Raw genomic sequence first — 24,019 nt, forward strand, 5'->3', positions numbered from 1 at the left:
ATTCTATTAGTTCATTATCTGAATCTGCCCTGAAACACAACAGTGAGTTTCACAAAAAAAGGATTTTGCAAAAAGGGAGGAAGGGAGAGGAGGAGAGGGGAGGGGAGGAGAGATTTTCAGTTGGAAGGGATCTACAACAATCATCGAGTCCAACTACATGAGCAATTCAGGGCTGACCAAAAGGTAAAGGGGCTGCCAGGCTTGGGGCATTGACCACTTCTCTAGGAAGCCTGTTCCAGTGTCTGACCACCCTCTAGGTAAAGAAATGCTTCCTAATGTCCAGTCTAAACCTCCCCTGAGCAGCTTTGAACCATTCCCACATGTCCTGTCAGAACAAGTATCTCAGTGCATTTTTAGTTTTCATGGAGAAGTAGACTGCTTCGCATGTTGGGGACCCTGAACTCTCCTTGTCTTCAATGGAAAGAGAAGTTGTGTAACACCTGTAGATACTAGCAACCTAATCTAAAGAGAGCTAAGAAGCATAAGGTCCTTCCACAGATTAAAACCTATGACAAAGCACATCAAATCAGTTCTCCCTACTAATACTAATAAACATTGCAGAATACGTTGCAGTATGTTTAAACAAATTTAGTATACTGCAGTCATCATTTTGATGACTTCACATTCTGCTGTTCATCAGCTGCCAGTGAAATAACTGCATAACGTTTAATTAATTGTTGAAGGATTCTAGTGTTTGTCAGGGCTTCAGAATAATACTAGAAATAGAAGGCTTGCATGCTGTGGCAAAAACAGCAGAGTTATGAATGCAAGAGATATGAATGTAAAGAATGTAAAAATGCTTCCTTGTAGGCCTACATTCAGGACACAGAGCCTCCTCCCATCTGGTCCACAGCAGTAATGAGTATTACACAGATTTCTAATGTGCAAGCATGCTCTATTCTATTGTCCCAAAAGCTCAGCAAGCTAAACCCCTAGAAACAGCTAACACGCAGCACTTGCTGAGGTCTTTAGCAAGCAGGGCACCTTTTTTAATTCTGCACAAGGGATTTGTGAACGCACCTTAACAAAAAAAAATTTAAAAAAAGGCAAAAGAGCAGGTCATTGGTCCTCTCTGCTGACTATAACAGATAATTTTCAAAAAACCATTCAATATTACAGTTAACATTAATTTACCTCAGTCCAGTTGCTCACTGTCCAGTCAGATGGGCACAAGACATCTCTGTTGCATGACAGATGGGTCTTTGGTTTGAGCAGGTGCTGGCACTCTGTGACAGCCAGCGCCTGCTCATCAGATCCCACCGTCTGGATGCAAAGAACAGTTCGCTTCTTCTGGCCTGTTGGGCCACACGTAGTCGAACATTTCTGCCATTCTCCTGCCCACCATCTGAAAACCACAGGGTAAGAAACATCAGAAAACAATCCATCACAATTACATTAAGGAAACAGTCAGAGACTACATGAAAAAGAACAAGTAATTTAAATTCTGGGTTCAGATAAATGCTTTTCATATTAATTTCAGATCACTCAAACTTTCCCATTTGGCCTGTGCTCTAGTACCAGACAGTCACTGAAAGGTGCTGATTCCCAGACAGCAGTGGGCACCAAATATTATGTTTCTACAATGCGTAAGAATCCACTGAGTAGATGGACTTTCAAATCCAAGTTTGAGGAACTGCTAGAAAGTTTAGTACTCTATTTACTCTACTTTATTTTTTATCTGCTTATTGATACCTCAGTACAGAAAGAGTAAACAAATAAGCGTTACTGGAGGGTCTGTAATGACAGCACAGAGGTGGAGAAGGTCCCCTCACATGTCTATGCAGCCAGTATTGCACCAGTGCTCAAACTGGCTCCGTGTTACCTCTAGAAGGCGAAGCAGCAAGGCACACAACCCTAAGAACCAGTATAGTCAGAGCTATGCTGCATGCACCCACGTGGGATCAGTGCCCTGCAGTGCTGTACCTCTGGGCCTAGTCTCTGGGTCTGCACTAGGCTGGACTTGTCTCTACTTTGTTCCTTCCTGAAGTAAAAACGAGCCCCTTATGTGTCTCTCTCCTGATTAAAGATGGTCTTCTGTTGCGTGCTATGCAATATTCCACCAAATGAAAGATAAATGTTTCCTCTAGGGCAGTATGAAACACCTTACTGACAAGAGCCATTCCCTTTACATTGTTTACCTTAGCCTTTCTGCAGCTTCATCCACCCATTTCTTCTCATGTTGACCCAAAGCAGATCAAATATCTGCATACCTGCCTTCCATGATAAGAAAGGGGGGCAAAATTTTCTGGGTTTCTACTATTTGAGAAGCATTGGCATCAACTGTGAAAGATAACAGACAGCCTCACCAGCGGACACACAATACTGATGGTCACCAACGCAAGTTGTCTAATTGGTGACATCAACATTGGAGGCAGCCTGGGCTGCGGTGATCACGCACTGGTGGAGTTCATGTGTCTGATGGATATGGGTCAAGCAAAGAGTAAAGCCCGGACCACGAATTTTAGGAAAGTAAAATTCCAGCTGTTCAAGAAGTTAGTCAGTGGGTCCCCCTGGGAAACTACCCTCAGGGACAAGGGAGCAGAACAGAGCTGGCAGATCTTTAAGGACACTTTCTACAGAAGGCAAGAGCTCTCGGTCCCCAGGTGGAAGAAATCAGGAAAAGAAGGCAAGAGGTCAGCATGGCTGAGTCAAGACCTGCTGGTCAAACCAAAGGTCAAGAAGGAAATGCACAGGCAGTGGAAGCAGGGACAGGATCCTGTGAAGAGTATAGGGACGTTGCCCAGTTGTGTAGGGATGGGGCCAGGAAGGCCTAGGTGCAGCTGGAGCTGAAGTTGGCAAGGGAGGCAAAGAATAATAACGGTTTATACAAGCATGTCAGAGAGAAAAGGAAGGTCAAAGAAAGTGTACCCCGTCCCCAATGAGCAAGACTGGCAAACTTAACAACAGATGAGGAGAAGGCTGAGGTACTCAACAACTTTTTTGCCTTAGCTTTCACTGGCAACCTCTCTCCCCACACCTCTCGAGTGGACAGACTGCAAGACAGGGACTGGGGGAGAAAAGTCCCTCCCACTGTGCAAGAAGATCAGGTTCATGACCACTTGGGGAACCTGAACATACAGAAATCTATGGGACCCGAGGGACACGCATCCCAGAGTCCTGAGGGAATTGGCTGGTGTAGTTGCCAAGCCACTCTCCTTGACATATGAAAAGTCATGGCAGTTGGGTGAAGACCCTGGTGACTGGGAAAAGGGAAACATTGCACCTATTTTTAAAAAGGATCCTGGGAACTATCAACCTGTCAGTCTCCCCTCTGTGCCTCAGAAGATCATGGAAGAGATTCTCCTAGAAGCTGTGCTACAGCACATGGAGGACAGGGAGGTGATTTGAGACAACCAGAATGGCTTCACCAAGGGCAAGTCCTGCCTGACCAACCTAGTGACCTTCTGTGATGCAGTGACTACATCAGTATACAAGGGAAGAGCTATGGATGTCATCTATCTGGACTTCTACAATGGCCTCTGACATGGCCCCCCACAACATCCTTCTCTCTAAACTGGAGACGTATGGATTTGATCGGTGGACTCTTTGGTGGATAAGGAATTTGTTGGCTTGTCGCATCCAGAGGGCAGTGGTCAATGGCTCGATGTCCAGATGGAGATCGGCAACAACTGGTGTCCCTTAGGGGTCCATACTGGGACCAGTACTGTTCAATATCTTCATTAATTACAAAGATAGTGGGATGGAGCGCACCCTCAGCAAATTTGCAGATGACACCAAGCTGAGCAGTGTCGTTGACACACCTGAGGGATGGGATGCCATCTAGAGGGACCTGGACAGCCTCAACAAGTGGCCTGTATGAACCTCATGAGGTTAAACAAGGCCAAGTACAGGGTCCTGCACCTGGGTCAGGACAATCCCCAGGATCAATACAGGCTGGGGGATGAAGGGATTGAGAGCAGCCCTGCTGAGAAGGACTTGGGGGTACTGGTGGATGAAAAGCTGGACATGAGCCGGCAATGCGCACTCGCAGCCCAGGAAGCCAACCATATCCTGGGCTGCATCAAAAGAAGCATGGCCAGCAGGTCGAGGGAGGTGATTCTGCCCGGCTACTCTGCTCTCATGAGACCTCACCTGGAGTACTGCGTCCAGCTCTGGAGCCCTCAGCACAGGAAAGACCATGGACCTGTTAGAGCAGGTCCAGAGGAGGGTCACAAAGATGATCAGAGGGCTGGAACAACTCTCCTATGAGGACAGGCTGAGACAGCTGGGTTTGTTCAGCTGGTGATTGGTGACAGCCAGCATGGCTTCACCAAGGGCAAGTCATGCCTGACAAATTTGGTGGCCTTCTACAAAGGGGTTACAGCGGCAGTGGATAAGGGAAGATCAACTGATGTCATCTACCTGGACTTGTGCAAAGTGTTGGACACTGTCCCACAAAATATCCTGGTCTCGAAATTGAAGAGACATGGATTCAACAAATGGACCACTCGGTGGATAAAGAACTAGCTGGACGGTCGCACTCAAAGAGTTGCAGTCAACAGCTTGATGTCCAAGTGGAGAGCAGTGACGAGTGGCATTCCTCAGGGGTCGGTACTGGGGCCTGTACTGTTCAACATCTTTGTCGGCGACATGGACAGTGGGGTCGAGTGCACCCTCAGCAAGTTTGCCAATGACACCAGGCTCTTTGGCAAGTCAGGCACGCTGGAGGGGAGGGATGCCATCCAGAGGGACCTGGACAGGCTGCAGAGGTGGGCCCAAGCCAACCTCATGCAGTTCAACAAGGCCAAGTGCAAGGTCCTACATCTGGGTTGGGGCAATCCCAAGCACGAATGCAGGCTCGGCGGGGAATGGCTGGAGAGCAGCCCCGAGGAGAAGGACCTGGGGGTGCTGATTGATGAGAAGCTCAACATGAGCCAGCAGTGTGCGACTGCAGCCCAGAAGGCCAACCCTATCCTGGGCTGCATCAGAAGTGTGGCCAGCAGGTCAAAGGAGGCGATTCTGCCCCTCTACTCCACTCTTGTGAGATGCCACCTGGAGTACTACATCCACCTCTGGAGACCCCAACATAAGAGGGACATGGACCTGCTGGAGTGTGTCCAGAGGAGAGCCACGAGGATGATCCAAGGGCTGGAGCACCTCTCCTATGAGGAGAGGCTGAAAGAGTTGGGGCTGTTCAGCCTGGAGAAGAGAAGGCTCCGGGGAGATCTTCTTGCGGCCTGCCAGTACCTAAAGGGGGCCTACAGGAGAGCTGGGGAAGGATGTTTTACTAGGGCATGTAGTGATAGGATGAGGGGGAATGGCTTTAAACTGGAAGAGGGCAGGTTCAGATTAAACATTAGGGAGAAAATTTTCACTTTAAAGGTGGTAAGGCACTGGAACAGGTTGCCCGGAGAGGCTGTTGAGGCCCCATCCCTGGAGGTGTTTGAGGCCAGGCTGGACGTGGCCTTGGGCAACCTGGTCTAGTGGGAGGTGTCCCTGCCTATGACAGGGGGGTTGGAACTCAATGATCTTTAAGGTCCTTTCCAACCTAAACCATTCTATGATTCTATGCTCAGCCTGGAGAAGAGAAGACTCTGTGGACACCTTATTGCAGCCTTCCAGTACTTAAAGGAGTCCTACAGGAAAGATAGGGACAAACTTTTTAGCAGTGCCTGTTGCAATAGGACAAGTGGTAATGGCTTTAAACTACAAGAGTTTAGATTCAGACTAGATATAAGGAAGAGATTTTTTTACGCTGAGGGTGGTGAGACACTGGCACAGGTTGCCCAGAGAGGCGGTAGATGCCCCATCCCTGGAAACACACAAGTTCAGGTTGGATGGGGCTCTGAGCAACCTGATCTAGTTCAAGATGTCCCTGCTTGTTGCAGGGGAGGTTGGACTTGATGACCTTTAAAGGTCCCTTCCAACCCAAACTATTCTATGATTCTATGAACTGTGACATTCATGTGAAGATCTACCTTTATACTTTTTTCCAAAAAAGAAAAAAATATTATTTTTCCTTCCAGTTTAGGGGGCCCTAGGCAAGAACATAGCTCCAAGCTGCTGGCCCAGCTGTGAACTCTAAGCCACAAAAACTCCTAGACAATATTACTTGTTTCTCAGTTTTGATGTAGGTCATGACAAAGCCTTACGCTGAAAACAAAACAGTGTATATTTAGAAAACACCTTTCTAGACAGAAAGGCAGAGAAAATTGGTTTTGGCTTACAAGCAACACCATTCTATTGTATTTTTTTTCTTTTAAGTTCAATAAACTTAGAGTAAAATAATCCCATTCTGACAAATACATCAAAGTTCAACGTCCAGTTTTATAACAGTTTTTCTCCTTGCTTTGTCTCCTTTCTTACTGCATTTCTGCCTTCTTCAGTTTGCTGACAATCCCTCTCTCCTTACCTCTGTATTTTCTGCGTTCCTTCTCTATTTCCTGATTAAGTTATTCTTCAGTTGCAAATGAGCTGTCACTGATGTGGAAGGCATTGATATCTATTCCTAATAATTGGAAAAAAAAAAAAAAGACTCGGAGCAAACAAGCTATGCACACAGCTCATTTGTGCAACCATCTGGTCTTCTCTGGGGTACCTACACCTACCTTACTTCTCTTTAGTTATGTATACATACTGCATTTCCTTCTAAATTACCCTGGAAGCCCTCTGGGGCACAGACTGCTTTGCTACATGCTCTAGAATGCAGCCCACTGCCACCACAACCCCGTGTGAGGCCTCTGGACATTGCTGTAATAAAAGAACCAGTTCTTTTTTCTCTTTCCCCTGCAGTTCTTTGTGTTGTTTCTTGCTCTTCCAGGCTTCCGCAAACAACAAAGGAAAACTAACAAGTGGTTAAAGAGAAAAAATGAGCACACCTCAGTGGAACACAGCAATAAAAAATAGAAATCAAGCCATATCAGGCTTGTTTACATCTCTTGCATCTTCTTTCCAATTTTATCATCTCTAGTATCTTGTAAATTGCTGACACTTCGGCACAAATGCAACTTGAAGTATGTGAATTGCCCTATTAGTTTTAATGGAACCAGATAACGTATTTCAAGCTAGAGACATGCTAACCTGGCACCCTCTCTCTCACTGTTTTCAAAAGGCTCTAAGTGAGGGTTCAGCAATTTGCAGGTTTAAATACTGATCTCCTAGCAATAAATTATCAGAGCTTACTAAAGAACCTATTTTGATCAGCAGTAATGGTGCGTGATTAACTACTGTATGAAAAACATTTTTAAAAGGTCATGGAAGAAAGTATGGTGCTCCAAAGTTAGGAAATCCCAGAATTAAGATTTTTATATAGAGTCCTTCCTCATTCAGTGCAGGTAACAGATAGTACTGGTGAGCCAAGTAGTTAATTGCCCTCCACCTTGCTTATCACACACACTTCAAAAAACTTGCTCTGACTGGAAGTTTATTCTTATTAGTAACTGGAGTTTTTGATGATGCATTTTCCTATTTCCATTGCGGGGTACACACACATGCCTTAAACACTCAAGCATGAGAAACTTAACATGGAAGCACATGCACTCTTGTCTGCATGTTTGTCACTGAGGACTTCTGAACTCTGGCATCCCAGCCAGAGGGGAAGAAAGGCAAAGCAAGGACAGCAGAACATCTACCATCCATTTGTCTGTTCTGGTATAGGATGCCCCAAAGCATGTCCTGGACCACACAGAAGGGAGCAGCACCCAAGCGACTGCTTTGCCAAACACTATTTATCTTGGAGCTTCTGCTGTCTCCTCTTACTGTAGAGGTATAACCAAAACTGGAGGTGACTACTGATCACACATCCAGAATTGACACAGCAATATGAAATCCAAACATGCAACTTCTAAGCTGAAATGACCAAGCCATCAGACCTCCAAACTGTAAGCTGGAGTGGAGGGCACTGCCAGACAGTCTTCGCGTTGGGCAGGTAATAAACAAGGCTTTCTTTAAATCACACCTACAGACAGATGCGTGGCGACAAAAAGGACATGGGAAAGAAAACTAGCAGGTAGCTATACTGATTGTCGTGAAAGACTCGGACGAGTTGGTGGAAACTGAAGCCTGATGGCAGTCACTGCCCAATACTTGTTCCTACCTCTGGTTTGTGATGGCATTTACTACTATAGCAACTGAATGGTTCTTAAATATTAATGCATCACCTGGTCCCTGCAAAGTGACAGGACTGTCTTATCTCCACAGCCAGGCATGGCATGGAAATATTGTGGTAACAAACAAACAAGCAAGCAAAATGCATGATTTGAGTAATTAATTTGTGTGAGCACTAATCTTCCCGAGGCTGTCAAACCACAGAACAGTCTGAATGGTGAAAGCATAACCTCAGCTAGTTTTCAGCTGCAGCTGTGAGTGCTCAGCTCTTCTGCAATCCAGCCCAGGACAGAGGTAGGGAGAAAATCCGATTCTCTCAGGTGGCATTCAGCTGCCTTAGATGAGACCTATTCTTTTCCTCCCACACTGAGTTTCCATAGTCTGTAACAATTAAGGCAGAGCCCAAGAACCTTGTCCAGCATACAGTCCTCATCTATACCTAGATGATGTGTACTGACTGAGGTGTGGATCCTGTTGAAAAAGTAGTAGTACAGGATTTTGGAACCGAAGTTTGCTATATTCATGCCTATGGGGCTGAATTTTCCCTCCCTCCCACCATATTGTGTCACACCTAAAGAAAGGCTGTTTTCTTTCTCTATGTATTTGTATAGCAACAGGCACAGCAGATACCAGTGGGGCACTAAATTTCACTCTGTGTTTTACAATAGAAACAAGGCTTCCCATTCTTGTTATGCTGTTGGAGTCTACTAAGCAGTCTGTAAGCAGGACAATACAGTAACAGCAAATAAAAAGCAGGAGATCCCAAGTACTTATAAAACAATCTACTTATGGTTACTCTGTTCAAGTGGGTAGTCAGGTTAAAAAGGCTCCAGGCAATTTGCTTTACAGGGGAGAGCAAAACTTTTATTCACAACACTGTAAGTAGTTAAAAACTCACTCTTTTTCTTCAAGTAGTAACTATTGATTTTTGACATTAAGACTTATGGAGCTAAATACCTGCTTACCGAAAACCCCATACAATTGGAAACCATATTCCATAGCATAACGTGGAAAAAAGCACACATTTATGCTACAGTCTTGTTGCAATCCTGCTAAGCAATATCACTTAACTTTTACATAAGCAGCTGTATGACATTTTAATTCTCAACTGTTGAGCTGTCTTTATTTTGTTCTGAGTCTGATGGTGTGTTCCACCGCCAACCTGACCTTTATCTCCCGTTAGCCTGCCCAAGCGATAACCACCCACGATGGTCATAATGGGTGCATCTAGTCACGATGGCTGCATCTGGCTCAACGTAGTTTCGTGGAGACAGATAACAACACAATAGCCAAGGGCTAACTTGAGCAATGCACCCACCTCACCACAATACTGCCACTGTGGTCGATACACACATATGACTATAAGTTAATCATCTCATGAACAGCCCATGAGCCCTTTAAGCTCTCCTGCATGGCAGTGGGCTGCACGCCAGGATCTCCCCTTGAGTAGGGATGCCCCTCAAGGTTACTTCTCAAGATTAAGATATTCCTTGCTGCAACAGATCCTTGGTAAGTGACTAACAGCATGCTAAACTTTGACATCTTAGCTAAGTAATATAAAGGATCAATTGGGCATATGTGACCCTTTAGACATAAAACTGCTGACCAAGCCAGGGACTAGTACTGGATCCAGCTGCAGCTAGACTCCTCTGTGAGAAGGAGTTTAGAAAACAAGGGGGTGCTTTCTGAACCTCGGCTCTTGTCACATTTAGTATCAAGCTGTCACATTTAGTATCAAGCTTTGTTAAATCCCTTTTATATCAATAAATGTATCGCAGCTTCTCTCTACAAGTGAAGTGCATCACTGTGCATCTGTGACACTGAGTCAACATGTGGCATACGTGTATTGCAACATTTTAAATATTTTGTTTTGCTTCAGATTCTTTTAGCAGAAAACGTGGGAAAAATAAATGCAGACCAAATCAGCTAACAAACAAGGACATTACGACTTGGACTTTTCAGAATCCTGTAATTTAAACAGTTTATAATTAACCTCCTGAAATGATTAATGAGATACGATCTGGTTTGTGCAAGTCACAAATATTACATTAATGTTATTCTTTGCCTGTAGCTACTGTTTGATAAATTATCTAATTCTGATTTAGTGGTCTAGTAGCTAGTTTCATGGTAGCATGTTTTCCATCAGTGGGATTTAGCAGATTATAGGAGGGGGGGTTATGCAAGATAATATCCTTCTTGTTTGAGATAGGATGTCCCCACAAAGAAACTGATTTTCTGTTGGGAAACACAAGATCACTGAATAGTTTCAGTCCTGTGGCTACAGCACTAACCAAAGGTCCTCTGAAGTGTTGTGTTTAACAACACTGTCCTTGACTCTAGCACAGAATTTAGCCACATCTCTACAGAACATTTGTTCTTCAGCAGCTTCACATGTACTCTCAGTTATGCTCCATCATGCTGTATGGGACAGCCACACCTTCCTCCAACATTCAGATTTTCTTTAGAACCAAGAAACAACCAAAATGCCCTAAGTACTGTCCTGCATTTCAGATAGAGATGTGTAACTATCTGTCTGGATTACAGGTGACACATATGCCATGGAAAGTAAATAACAACTAAATAAATCCCATGCTGGGACTACAGCCTGGAACAGAGACCAGATCAACAAAATGAAGGGCTTGGGAAGGGGGAATAGGAATTCATTCTTCACTGCTGTTGTTTCCAACAGAAGAACTCGGGGCCACCAGCAGAAGCTAGGGAGAGGCACGTTCATAATAATTAAAATGAGGTGGTGCTTCACACAGTAGGTATTAAAGCTGTAGAACTTGTTGCAGAGGAAGTTGTATATGATAGAAGTCTCACAAGGTTGGAGAGTGATGCTGGACAAGTACTTGGAAGAAAGGTCCATTGGAGGTTACTGATTAGACAAGCCATAAAAGCCTCTGGAAGTGCCTTGAATTAAAAACAGTTGGAATCTGGAAGAGTATTAGAGAGAAGTGTGGCCAGCAGGTCAAAGGAGGCGATTCTGTCCCTCTACTCCACTCTCGTGAGACCCCGCCTGGAATACTGCATCCACCTCTGGAGACCCCAACATAAAAAGGACTTGGACCTGCTGGAGAGTGTCCAGAGGAGAGCCACGAGGATGATCCAAGGGCTGGAGCACCTCTCCTATGAGGAGAGGCTGAAAGAGTTGGGGCTGTTGAGCCTGGAGAAGAGAAGGCTCCGGGGAGATCTTCTTGCGGCCTGCCAGTACCTAAAGGGGGCCTACAGGAGAGCTGGGGAAGGACTTTTTACTAGGGCATGTAAGGCATTCCTAGGCATTCCCCCCCTCATAGGATGAGGGGGAATGGCTTTAAACTGGAAAAGGGCAGGTTCAGATTAAACATTAGGGAGACATTTTTCACTTTAAGGGTGGTAAGGCACTGGAACAGGTTGCCCAGAGACATTGTTGAGGCCCCATCCCTGGAGGTGTTTAAGGCCAGGTTGGACGTGGCCTTGGGCAACCTGGTCTAGTGGGAGGTGTCCCTGCCTATGACAGGGGGGTTGGAACTCGATGATCTTTAAGGTCCTTTCCAACCTAAACCATTCAATGATTCTATGTTCTTGCCTTGTCTTTACCCTTCCTCAGGCAGGTGGGCCTTGCTGGGAGCCAGAACAGGCACTTACACAGACCCTTGGTCAAACTACTACAGTCGCTCTTCTGTTATTAAGAGAAAAATAAATACACAACGTGACTCTAGAACTATGTATGTATGGTTTTCCTTTCCTACACTGCATTTTGTCAGTATTTTACTGTCCTCAAAAGGATAACTAATGCCTTCCTCTGCAGCACAGAATGAGCTTGAGAAGCATCACTCAGGCTGGCAGCATATGAGACTTTTTCTGCCTGGCCTGCAGAAGAGCTTGGTACACGTCACATAATTCTATGATCTGCCCAGTCAGGGACAAATTCTGCTCCTTCACTTTCAAGAGCAGTTCTGAATAATGCAGTCACTTGGAACAAATGGGATAAATTGAGCTCATTTCGAACTTCGGAATAAATAGGACAGTTTATATGTGCTGTAAATAAAAAACACCCTCACGTATGTGGGTAGCCTCAGCTCTCAACTAGTCAATGAGTTAATAAGTTTGATCTACTAATAAGTTTGATTTCCTAGCAATCTACAAAGAATTGTGAAATGCTGGTAGTCTATGCTTTTAACAGTCATTTATAGAGGTTGCAACTGCAAAGATGTAATTCCCATGGGAGGCATCATATACTGTTGTGAAGATACTTGGAAACAACTAATAAAACCAACAGCCATGCAGCATTTTTTACATTAAAGCTTCATGAAATATCACTGCTGGCAAATGTAACGTGATATGCTTTAAGGGAATCATTGTAATGACTTCAATTTGATTTTGATTTAACTAGAATTACTATGAAAAGACTGGTATACCATTATGAACAGCACAATAAACCATTTCCAAAGACAATGAAAGACAAAAGCGAGATATTCCAGTACCTAAAGCATGAAACTAAACCCAATATTGATCACTCCCAGCAAATATGTGCCTATTTTACAAGCCTACAGTTCCGCTGTCACCTGGAATGGTTGCTGTGGTTAGTCTTCCTTAGCCTTCTCGCTAAAATGGTAGAACAGAAAAAACAGATGAAGAAGAATTAAAATAATGTTATGGGAATGGAAAAACATATTCCCATGTGATTACAGAATGAAGAAAGCTGCATTTCACTGAAAGGAAAAAATAAGAACGGACATGATAAAAAGATGCCAAGTAAGTGTTATAAGGAAGGTATAATAATTAGAGTTTCCACTCATCATTCCTCACAAAAAGGACAAAGGAGTATCAAAAAATACTGAAAACCAGCATCAGAAGGCTTAAAAAGACCTCTCTGCAAGTTAGTTTTTGGAACACACAGTAACACATTATCGCTCAAGCTACAGCAGGAATAGGACTTTTAAAATAAATAAGAATTTATTCAATTTTCAGGAACACCTGCACCTAAACTGAACAAAAAGAATATCTATACAGATGACAGAGCAATCCGTGCCATTCCCAGCACAGACTGCTCAGTAACTTGCATTAGAAACTTCTTAGGGCAGCTTACTCCTAATCTCTCCCTTACTGGGTTTCCGCCACCTTGCTCTGAAATCCCTGGGAGCTCTCACCATGACAGGCCGTGGATGCCACACTAATCTGGTATTAGACCCAACATTTTCCTTTGAATAAGGCTGCTATTTAGCATTACCAGAGCTCTCCCAGTACCCGTTACCTGGGCGGACAGTCCTTTTCATAGCACTTCTTTTGTCGCCCGTTTGGCTGCGTTGCGGGGTCACAGAAGGAGTTTTTGATTGCTCCGCTTCCCTTCTGCATGCAATGGGCAATCTGGCGCCGCACCCCTGAGAGAGAAAGACACACAAAAAATTAGCAGTAATGCATGTAGGCTGGGCATGAGCTGTAGGAAATCCTCTAGCATGGGAACTATACACTGGTCATGCTCCACATCCCAGAATACAGCAAGAGCTGTGAAAGTCAGTTCTGCTGAATGTCTGGGCTAAATCAGGTACAAGCATCCTTTAATCAAGCTGAAAAGGTGTTAAGCAGAGCTCTTTTGGATCAGATAGCTCAAGCAACACACTAGAAAGCACCTTCCTTAATGTCAATTTAGTTGTCAGCCTCAGAAAGGGCTCCTGCAGCAGCAGGTTTAAAGGGCTAGGAATGGTTCTGGGATTACTCACAGATAAGAAGCAACACAGCAGCATCAGGCTAGTCGCAGGGTGTTTTTGCTAATCTTTTGTTTGTACTACTGGGAAGGCTGTTTAAGCAGAATACAAACTGGATTGTATCAGCAAAACTATAACCCTGTGACCCTTAATGTTAAATTCCACTTTTAAGAAGTTTTGGTAATACAAGACATAACATCTTCTGTCTTCTAAAGAACTAATACACAGCACTCATCACAAGAAGCAAAGCACAGTAATGATGAGAGATGCAGAGACACCCCATAGATAAAGTCTTGGTTCTTTCACAACAGTTTCACTTACAAAAACTACTATGCATTTAACAGAAAGAAACATGAACCAAAATACTTCATTACCCTGCTGTGAACCTAAAGAAAGCCAATTTCCAGGGGCCTGCCTTCCACACAGTTTAGCAATAATTTGAGGTAGGTCCTGTGCAAGCCCAGTGTAAAAAAAGTATTGCAATACTACAGTTTGAAGGGTGGTAGCTAGACAGATACAGAGGCATTAAAATAGTTGCATTAGGCACAAACAAATCCCAAGACTGAAAAAAAACTTGGTTATTAACTCTTGTCAAATTAAGTCTGCTATTAATTCACAGCAATTAATATGCAGAGGGTAGGTCACTGTATCTCTGTGACTTTTATCCTTCTCCTGGGAAGCAAAGGGCCTAACAGCACTGTTACTATGGTGTCAGGGATAAGTGTCAGGCTGTTTTACAGAATGATTAGGAATCAAGCTTTTCCTTGCCTCACACCTCCCAGTAAGTAGTGAGGGAAACTATCTGGAAGATAGGAACAGTAATCCATAGATAATAATACCTGGCAAATATGAAAATATTCCTCTATACAACATATACCTAGGTTATTCCGTACAGCAATGTCCCCTTATATGGCAATTAAAACATATTTCCTAAAATTTCATGCTATCATTATGGTTATCTTGCTTTAAGTAATTTCACAGCATTCAATTTTTTTTCCTCTCCAAAATTTAACAATCTGCTTATAAAAATAAATACAGAAAAAACAGGATACCAACCCTAACATGAGGAAATCCAAAGCTAGCAGCAGTTGTAACTTTTGGTGGGAGCATGTATTGCGTGTGTGAAGGGAGGTTATAGTCCAATATGACTGAAAAAGGCTTCCACAACATAAGGAAAAAAAAACACCTTTCTATGCATATTTGGGTCCTTCCACAGAAGCAGATGGAAACCTGTATCTCCTTAAGACATCAGGCCTGTGACACAGTGAGGAAATGCTATAGCTTTTAGAGTACTTTCAGACTTGTGACTGAGACATATAAGACAATTACTGACAGCAGCACAGGATTCGATAACCACGTCTCCTCCATTCATACTTGACGGTTGACTTGCTAGAACAAGAATTATTTTCACCTAGAAGGGAGGATTAAGGGACTGGAGCCCTGTGTTCCCATTAATATTCTTCACTGAGGCATTCAAGCTCCAGGGTACATAACGTGGAAGGAGCTGCGTGACTCTGCGGCGCGGCTGGATGTGGCTCTCTCTTGTCCTTAGGGGACTTTGAGCAGCAGAAAGCTTTTTGGTTCAGTGCAGGACTCCCAGGGAGCAGTGCTCTGTTTTATGCTATGAAAAACATAACTGGAATAGTTAGCAACCTTCCTGCTAGTTGTAAACAAAGCAGTTCACAGAAATATGTTTCTGTCCCTTTCAAAATCATGATACGTTGCTGTTACAAATGCAAATAAGAGAACTCTTGATGAAATTTTTAGCGCAGTTTCAGCTGCTGTAATTCTTTAAAACTTTAAAACCACTATAAACCTTTGCAAAAGTTTTGTTTTGAGGCTGTACATTCTCAGAAAACATTTGCTGATCACTGGCATCAATAAAATAATTTAGTCACATAAACGGTTTTTAATATGGAAGTTATGTGAACCCCCACTGTAGTTTCAAAATCTGGAAGGTTCTGGGATAGATGCATATATTTAAAGAAGCCATAAATGCATAGTTTTTTCATCATGACTGTGTATAGTTCAGTTTCAAAGCTGGATGGAATCATGTATGCATATATTGATACACACATATATATGTAGGTATACATATAATGACATAATGAAACACAGTTGTTATTTTCAGTTTGAGTAAGTTGAACTAGAAAACATTGCAAAAGTACAAAACTAGTCACCTCACACTGACCCTGCCCTACCAAACATTTACAGTTACATAACTTAAGTGTGTAATATCGTATTTAAACCACAGATTAAAAATTCCAAATATACTTAAAAACTCAGTAAAATTGGAAACCTAAACACTATTTCTATAGGGTTCTGAGAGGGTAGTTGTTTTCCTCCCTTCCCCTCTTTTACTTCTCTGAGCTAAGTGTTAACTAGTCCATGCCAACAACTGTTTCACATCCACAAAGATGCTGGCTGTACTCATTAAGACATGTCTCTGTGATCATAATCCCATTGCAAAGATCTTGCTTTTTCCTCTGGATTGGGAACATCCCATTCCTTTCTGCTCACCTCAGCACTCATCGCACTGCAGGTACGACTACCATCACTTCACCATCTCCCTCGCTGTAAGTCTCACTTGCAAATAAAATATAAAGTTAGCTGAAGCAGCCCTTCCCACACCCATATTTCTTTACACAGAAGTGTACCGTTTCAGCTCTGTGAATAAAAAGCCTACAAATATTTCTGGGAAAAAAGATAAACCAAGAACAACAACTGTCAGATCAAAGAACGGTCGTGATTTCACTAAATTTGTTTAGAGACTGCTTCTACCTCTCTGTGCCACTTCATCCCTAATGCAGGAATTTCTGGATGGGAGGCTGACCCACTCAGCTCCTGATTTCTCACTTAGTTTGCAAAAAAAGGTGCCAGTTTAAAATCATTTGGGTTTGGAAGGTTTTTGAAAACTGTTGGCTGAATGGCTCTCAGTTTAGGCAAAATTAAATCCAAGAACAACAGAAATAAAGGACCAGAAGCAAATATACAAAATGTGTATTCAAAAGAGTATATTTGACCGTGAATCTAGTTTGAACACGTAATTGTCACAGTTGTGCATCAAATCAGATACTCTGCAAGGAGTTCACTTTGGTATTATTCATTCATTCAATTATATTCAGTGCACGCACAATTTATGTACATAACCATTACACTCTTGGTGTTATAAAACCTAGACCCGTAATAGCGAAGGAAAATACAGTGACCTTTGTTTTCTAAAATCAGTGCTACAAGTTCAGTGTTACATTTCCGCTCAGGAACACCTGGAGGTAATTTTGCAAAGTAGCCCAGAAAACAGTTGGGAAGGATTTAGAGGGCACATAACAATTAACCCCCAAACAAATCTTACAGTTAAGTCCTTTTGCAAAGCTTTGAAAATTTGCCAATTACTGATGTTATCTATAGAGAAGTAAATTGTTGAAGTTGCCTAATATTCTCCCTTAGTTGCAGCTGTGCTCTGCTTGGCTTCTTGTTCTGTTCAATGCCACTCAAAGCTAGTTCTACGAAACATGATTAAAGCCTTTAGACAAGGATGAAGGATTTATACTTGTAATTCCTAATTGACCATTATTTAAAGAAAGAATAATGGGTAGTTGGTCTGGAAAAAAAACTCAGCAAGGCTTTTATCTTCCAATAAAAAAGCTTAATGGCTTTACATGCTGTATTGACAGTAGGCTCTGGAGAGACAGGCTCTTGGCCAGAGGGTGCAGCGGTCTGCAGGACACTGTCCAGTTTGCACAGATACTGACTGCAAAGCAACTCCTTTCTGCATAAAGCAAATGGCAGGCAGAGAGTCAAACTGCCCTGCACTGAGGACAGCGCAAGGCTTATGATTTTTAGTATAAAATATCCCTTTCAGCATTTGTTTGCCATGAAATGGATTGCAATATCATTACTGAACTATTTTCTACATTGCAAATGGATATTGGGTATTGCAATGTGTCATCCTTTTCCCCACATGCAGTATTAAGTACGTTTGTTACAGAAAATACCCTGGAGGTATTTAAAAGACATGTAGATGTGACGCTTAGGGACATGGTGGACTTGTGGTGGACTTGGTAGTGTTAGGTTAGCAGTTGGACTTGTTGATCTTAAAGGTCTTTTCCAACCTATGATTTCTCAGACAATATTTTTTCCCTGTTAAATGGTATTATTGTAGACTGGTCAGACCCACTCTTTGAGACTACAAAAGACAGGGGAACATGAAAGAAATGAAATAAAACATGAGCACATTTGCATCTTCTCTTTCTAAGTTGTAATGGAGTTGGGGAAGGATATGGGTCAGGGCACAGCATGGTGCTACCTTGAGGCCATGAATCTTTTAGAAGGTATCTTTAGGAAGTTGCCCTGGGTTAATTCTGAGAATGGACAGCTTCACTCTACAAAAACGTTATTCATCATTGGGATTTTTTCCAGGCACATTTCCCTTGGATAAGGAGCTGTGTCATAGGGCTAAAACAGCATTTTTTTCTCTTAGGACAGATGCGGCTTTCCTGCATCAGCCCATTCCTCTGCCCCACCTGTCACTCCCTAACTCAGCTCCACTCTCTTGGCTCCAGAAGGCATTTGTTTGCATTGTCCTGATCTCTGTGGCTATAAAAGGCCAAAGTGCCCTTGGATTTACTGCTACCATATTGAGCAGTCGTGATGTGAAGCCCTGTGCTGAATCTTTAGGCAGGTCCAGGTTTGCCAAGAGAACAAAATTCTATGTAAGGATCAATTTCTACCACTGGCTGTGGCCATCAAAGTTAGATCAATAGGTCACCTTTCTTGGCCTCCTCTTTTATCTTGAAAAAACTATTGGTTTATTGTTTACCAAATGATAACTGCAAAATTCCTTGAGCGTCATTTTAGACCCTTAGTCTAAATAAATGCAACTGTTCTTATCTCCTTGACCCCCACTGTAAGCCTGTCTCCCATAAGACTTATCATGCAGCACACTGATAGCGGAAGACGATCTTGCCCACTTCAATGCACTTTATCTTACAAACCTTTCAAAACTCTTTAAATGCCTGATATTAGGCACAACAGGTCTGTTACTGCCAACAGCAATAAATTCTGAATCTAAACAGAGTGTACATTCAGATAAAATCAATCTCATCACTCAAACCCAGAAGGAAGTTCTGTGGAAATCAGAGAAGGGTGTTGCTTAACCCAGCAACATCGGGAACATTGAGTTCTGCCTTTATTCTGCCTCCTAGTCCTAAACAGAACTCAGGGGGATCAAACCATAATAATGCGTAAACGTGTGAGACTTTCTGGTTCTAGTTCAACAGTCACTACCCTTCCCATATTCCCTGCTAAACGTAGCAAGACTTCAGAGTTTCCAAATTTCCATAATGATGGAAAGCTAACATTTTCCAAATAAACCTTCCCTGCTGCGATGCCCTTTTTTTTTTTTTATGCAGCAAGGCTCCGGATATTTTTGCCAACGCGTTTCTGTTCTGATCATCCAGGCATAGACCTGCTATATTACTGCACCAGTGTGGTGCTTAGGAGGGCCAGACAGCTCAGATTCAGTGCCAAGCTAGTCTGACAACAGCAGAGCTGGTCCTCATTCAGACAGCCCAGAGCACAACCAGATTAAGCAGAAAAATTATCTGCAGAAAACTTCAGACAGACTGTAATATCACAGCTCCCCTGGTCCAAGTGATGCATTGAAGCTCTGTGGCAGGGTTTCCCTTCTTTTTTGGACACGGAGTAAGCTACAATACCCTGACTGCATCATATGTTAGCAGATTACATCCTCTTTTAGACCTGTTCGGTTATTTTTATAAATGTATGCACTCAGAGGAAAGAGAGCAAAGGGTCTATTCATTTATTTTCTCCTATCCATGAAGGAATGCAGAAAACTGGGAAGGTTTCAGTGGCCTTTTTGAACTGTGATGCACCTCTTGGTTCCCCTGCAAACTCATGGCAGTAAGTCCACAATCTTGCCTGAAACATATAATTTCTACTTACGCAAAGAAAAAGCCAATGAGCTCAAGAAATATTTATTAAGAGCCCAAAGACAGTAAACAGGGGAAACCAATTATTAAATAAAAACTGAAAAAAAAAACCATATCCTGCAGTCCTCTATTTAAGTAATCCATGTAGCAGTTAGAAATCAAAGAGAAGTCACACAGTTCTTTAGCCAGAAGGTACTACACAGGGTTATAATTTACTTAGTGAGAAACAGTTCTGGGAAAAGTGCAGCTGATGTAAAAAAAAACCAAAAACACAAAACAACACAATAAACAGTCTAATAACACTTTTTTCCTCCCCTCTTCTTGTTACCATGCCAATTGTTACATTAAACACTATTCACAACTAGGTATAAGAATTAAAACATACAGCAAAACACTTGTTTTGGTTACTATTTAAAGAAAATGTTTGGGGTTCTTTTTTTGCTAATCAGAAAGCACGTAGTGTTTTGTGCTGAGACTCTTCTCAAAAAAAAACCCCAAACCAGAAACAAATCACACAAATATTTCCACAAACATATATATATATATATGCATGTACAAACATCTCTATAACATGTCCATTATATATATAAGAATATTTTTTAAATAATATAGGAATGCTATTGGGATGGGGTAATTTACATTATTCTAAAATTCTTCTTTTAATCTTCTAAAACTAAGGTCATACAATGCCTGTTGTTCAAATCACTAAAAATGCATTATTTTAGCGTCTTCCCTGACAGGAGAGATTAAAAAATTGTTACTCCTGTAATCATCACTGCTTCTAGATTCCCAAATGGGTTTGTTGCAACGTTTGTTTGTCTTTTTATTTCCTTCTGCAAAGTAGTTAAAGCAAGCAATAATTGTCAAAGAACACGCAAAATACCCTAGCATTACAAGGAGAAAAGGCTTATTTCATGTTGTTTGTCCAGTGGCTGTAACATTGATCTACTGTTCTGTACAGTTTTCACAGAAACGGTCAAAGAACTAGCTTCCCATCCTATCTCCAGGACTACTTCTGTCTAGTGAAACTCAGGAACTAATTCAGAGAGAAGGCTCCAATCTCTTCCCCCCAAGTGCAGACTTCCTTTCACACAGAACATTTTTCTCTTATTTTAAAAATTATTCCTGCAAAGGATGGATAAAAACCTTTACTTTTGTAAAGAAATCCTTCAGTGTTTTTATCCCTATCGTTGTTTTCCTGCAAGCATTAACTTCATCTCATTCATCTGCTAACTACTCTAAAGATAGTTTTCCCTCTAGCATTTTCTGCGCGTTACCAAAGGTAAACTTCTAGACCTGTTGTTAGATCCTACTTCATGGTCATCATTCTGCTTGTATGGTTTAACATGCTGTTCAGAACTACAATATAACCACAGCTGTTCCCAAGCCGTTGTACTGAAAGTGGCGAAGACCCGTAAGTTCTCAAGACTGATTTAAATAAAGTAACTATTGAGAGATGCACAAAAAGCATTGTTTGCTTATCAAGGCAGAATGGAAATGAAGAAGATTTTTTGTAGCTAACATATTGGAAAGACTCAGTAGGGAAGCAAGAGTTAGTCATAAAATAGTATTACTGGGAAGCAGGTTATTGTGAACAATATTGGCAACAAATTACGAGGAAAAGAAAACTAGTTTTTCATTTTGGTTCACAGAGGTTAAGAATTACAGGGCAAGCGTTAGAGAAACCTGTTTGCCTTAAATTATTTAATAGCATTTTATTTTAAAGCCAAAATACATTATTGTAACCATGTGATCTCATTTCCCACCAAACGCTGATTAAAGCACCTTACCTCTTTGAGAATGCTGCCCAGTTAACTTAAAGATGAGATTTGCCAATAACGAAGAAAAACAGTAATAGAAAAAGGAAGTGAGGAATTACCTCTTCCACAGGTAACACTGCAGGCTGTCCAGTCTCCATATTGCCAAAAATACTCTGGCTCTCCAATCTCATTCTCATTACTTTCTTCTTTACGTACAGTATATTCATACTTGATTCCAGGGTTAGTTTCTTGAAAAAGTAGCTGGGAAAAGAGTGTGGTTTATTTAATTACTTGTAATTTTAATAATCTACTGGCCCAAAGCTTTCAAAGCATGAAAACAGAAGAATCAGCAAGGTTGTGGAGACTCCTACCAGTTCAGAAAAGCAGACTGGCAAAACTTCCATTTGTGCGTTGACAGTGGCATACGCGTATCTTTCTAAGACACAGCTGTTTGCCATGCACTTTGGCAAGCACAGGTGGGAGTAAGTGGGTCAGCATAATTGGTATCCTACTGACAGTAAGAAAAGACAATGCAAGGTCCATCCACGGCACTGCCAAATGTGCTGCTGATTAAGAGCTATTGCCTATCACCATTATAAATTATAATTTCCCTACCCTTCTGAAATTCTGTGTTACAGAACAACCAGTATGTCAGAAAATTACAGACTTTATTCAGACACTGCTTTAACATTATTTTTCAGTGTTTCTGCATTAAGAAGGAAAATTCCAATTGAGAAGAGCCACTCAGGAAATTTAAAATTTGGCTGATGATAGGGAGAAATGATAAACATCATCAAGGGATAAAAGACTTCAGCAACGAACTTCTACTCTTTCTCCTAATTGTTTCCTTGACCTTGTTACTGACAGTGAACACTGAACACCCTTTATATTTGACTTCTCACCAGACATTTAAAGTATGAAAGTGGCTTCCACCACACCCCTAATACTTCTTTTAATTGCATGGTGAATACACAGGCAAACAAGCCAGGAAACATACATTCAGAGAACACAGGGGCAATTTAAAAATATTTTTACAGAATTAACAGAAGCTAGTTACATTTAAGTTAGAATCTATAAAGCAATGTAAAATAAACAGAAGGGAGCAACCTCAGTGGATGCTAAATTGATCCATTTCACTTACTGTAAACTATTAATCTAATGCTGCATTTTTTTTTTTTGCTCCGTGTAAGCTGTCACTGCTGTCAGCCTTCCCTAGCTCTCATGGTTTGTTCACAGCCTGACATCAGCTCTCTTTTTGTGGTAAATAGTTACTTTTCATCTGGTCTGGTTCACATCACAGCCACGTGTTGGTCTAAGCTGGCACAAGAGACAGGGAAGTCTGGGCACAGGATTGACCAACTAGAAATGGCAGGATCCCTATCCTAGTGGCAGCATTGGATTATACCAGCCTTTAACAGTCATCAGACTATGACACTGGACATCTATTTTTAGGCAGGACGAACAACCCTCTCATGCAAGGTGTTTATTCCTCTCCAAGATAGCTCAACCAATTTTTTTTGCAAGACAGCATGCTAATAGTGTGGTTTATCTACAAATACACGTATTACTCCAGCCTCAGCTTCAGAGCCCCAGCACACTCTGCAGCCACCCAAACGCAGCAGGTTCTGCTAGCGATCTCCTGTTTACCTGAATCCATATTGATTCATTGGTAGGTCCTGGAGCAGTCAGATTTTCCAGATCCCCTGTTCTGTCATACTGAAATACCGTGCCTGCCACTTTGTATTCACCATTCCACTGGATGATAAAGCCTCCATTCAGGTAATATTTTTCTGGGTCTTTGCTCCGCACAGCAAGGAAATTTCCTGCTTCTGCAACTTCCATGACTTTGATTCCCCTTGCACCTTTTGGAATTAGCCCAATATCAACGTATCCTAAGAGACAAGAAAGGTACATGGAAGTGAACAACAAAAATGTCATTGCATTTTACTTATGCGTAAGACTATTAAAACATCAGCTTTGCTTGAAAATATATACAAACGTGTTATCACAGAGCTTGTATTTCAGTTAGCTAACAGTGTGACTTTCCAAGCCAGGTTTTCCAGTATCAGTTGGGCAATATGATAGGCAATGACAGTGGCATTTAGGAGAGATATGGAGGTGAATGCTTTTCTGAGCTGCACCAGGGGAAATCTACTCAACGGGTGAGCATCATCTCCATAATCATACCCAAGGGCTCTGGCATAATGCAATGTGAGTAATCCGAGAAATGCCAGGGAGTCACAGCAAGTTAAGAGTCTGTTGTGGGAAAGGTCTTTCCAATTTGCAAGGAATGTTTTCATCTGTCACCGATATACAGGTATGTACATAATTCCATGTACCTTCTCGTAAGCCATTTACCTTCTCCATGACTGTTTTCCATAGACAGACTTGCTACAAAAAAATGACCATTATTCAAATGCCTCAAATTACTACCATCAGTTGAACACATTTTTATAAACTACTGATTTTCATTAGGAAGTTCAACAGCTTTTCATGTATAAAGTTATCTGTAAAAAGAGATTTTTGGTATGCATGTTAAAAATGAACCCAGAGCATCTATTAAAGAATTCTGTTT

At 42.0% G+C, this 24,019-nt stretch overlaps 1 protein-coding gene across 1 annotated transcript in view; it reads right to left on the reverse strand.

Annotated features, from left to right (window-relative positions):
• ADAMTS12 (ADAM metallopeptidase with thrombospondin type 1 motif 12) overlaps positions 1-24,019 on the reverse strand; it is a gene marked incomplete at its 5' end in the record, with an annotated part of 172,453 nt that overhangs the window by 19,776 nt on the left and 128,658 nt on the right. Inside the window, 4 exons of the mRNA XM_082497230.1 lie at positions 1,135-1,345; positions 13,283-13,409; positions 21,564-21,705; positions 23,092-23,336. Of these exons, the coding sequence (XP_082353356.1) occupies positions 1,135-1,345; positions 13,283-13,409; positions 21,564-21,705; positions 23,092-23,336 (725 nt within the window). The remainder of the gene's footprint in view (positions 1-1,134; positions 1,346-13,282; positions 13,410-21,563; positions 21,706-23,091; positions 23,337-24,019) is intronic.

This window comes from Vanellus vanellus, assembly GCF_965231255.1.
Source record: "Vanellus vanellus genome assembly, chromosome: Z".
In the NCBI taxonomy this organism is placed as follows: domain Eukaryota; kingdom Metazoa; phylum Chordata; class Aves; order Charadriiformes; family Charadriidae; genus Vanellus; species Vanellus vanellus.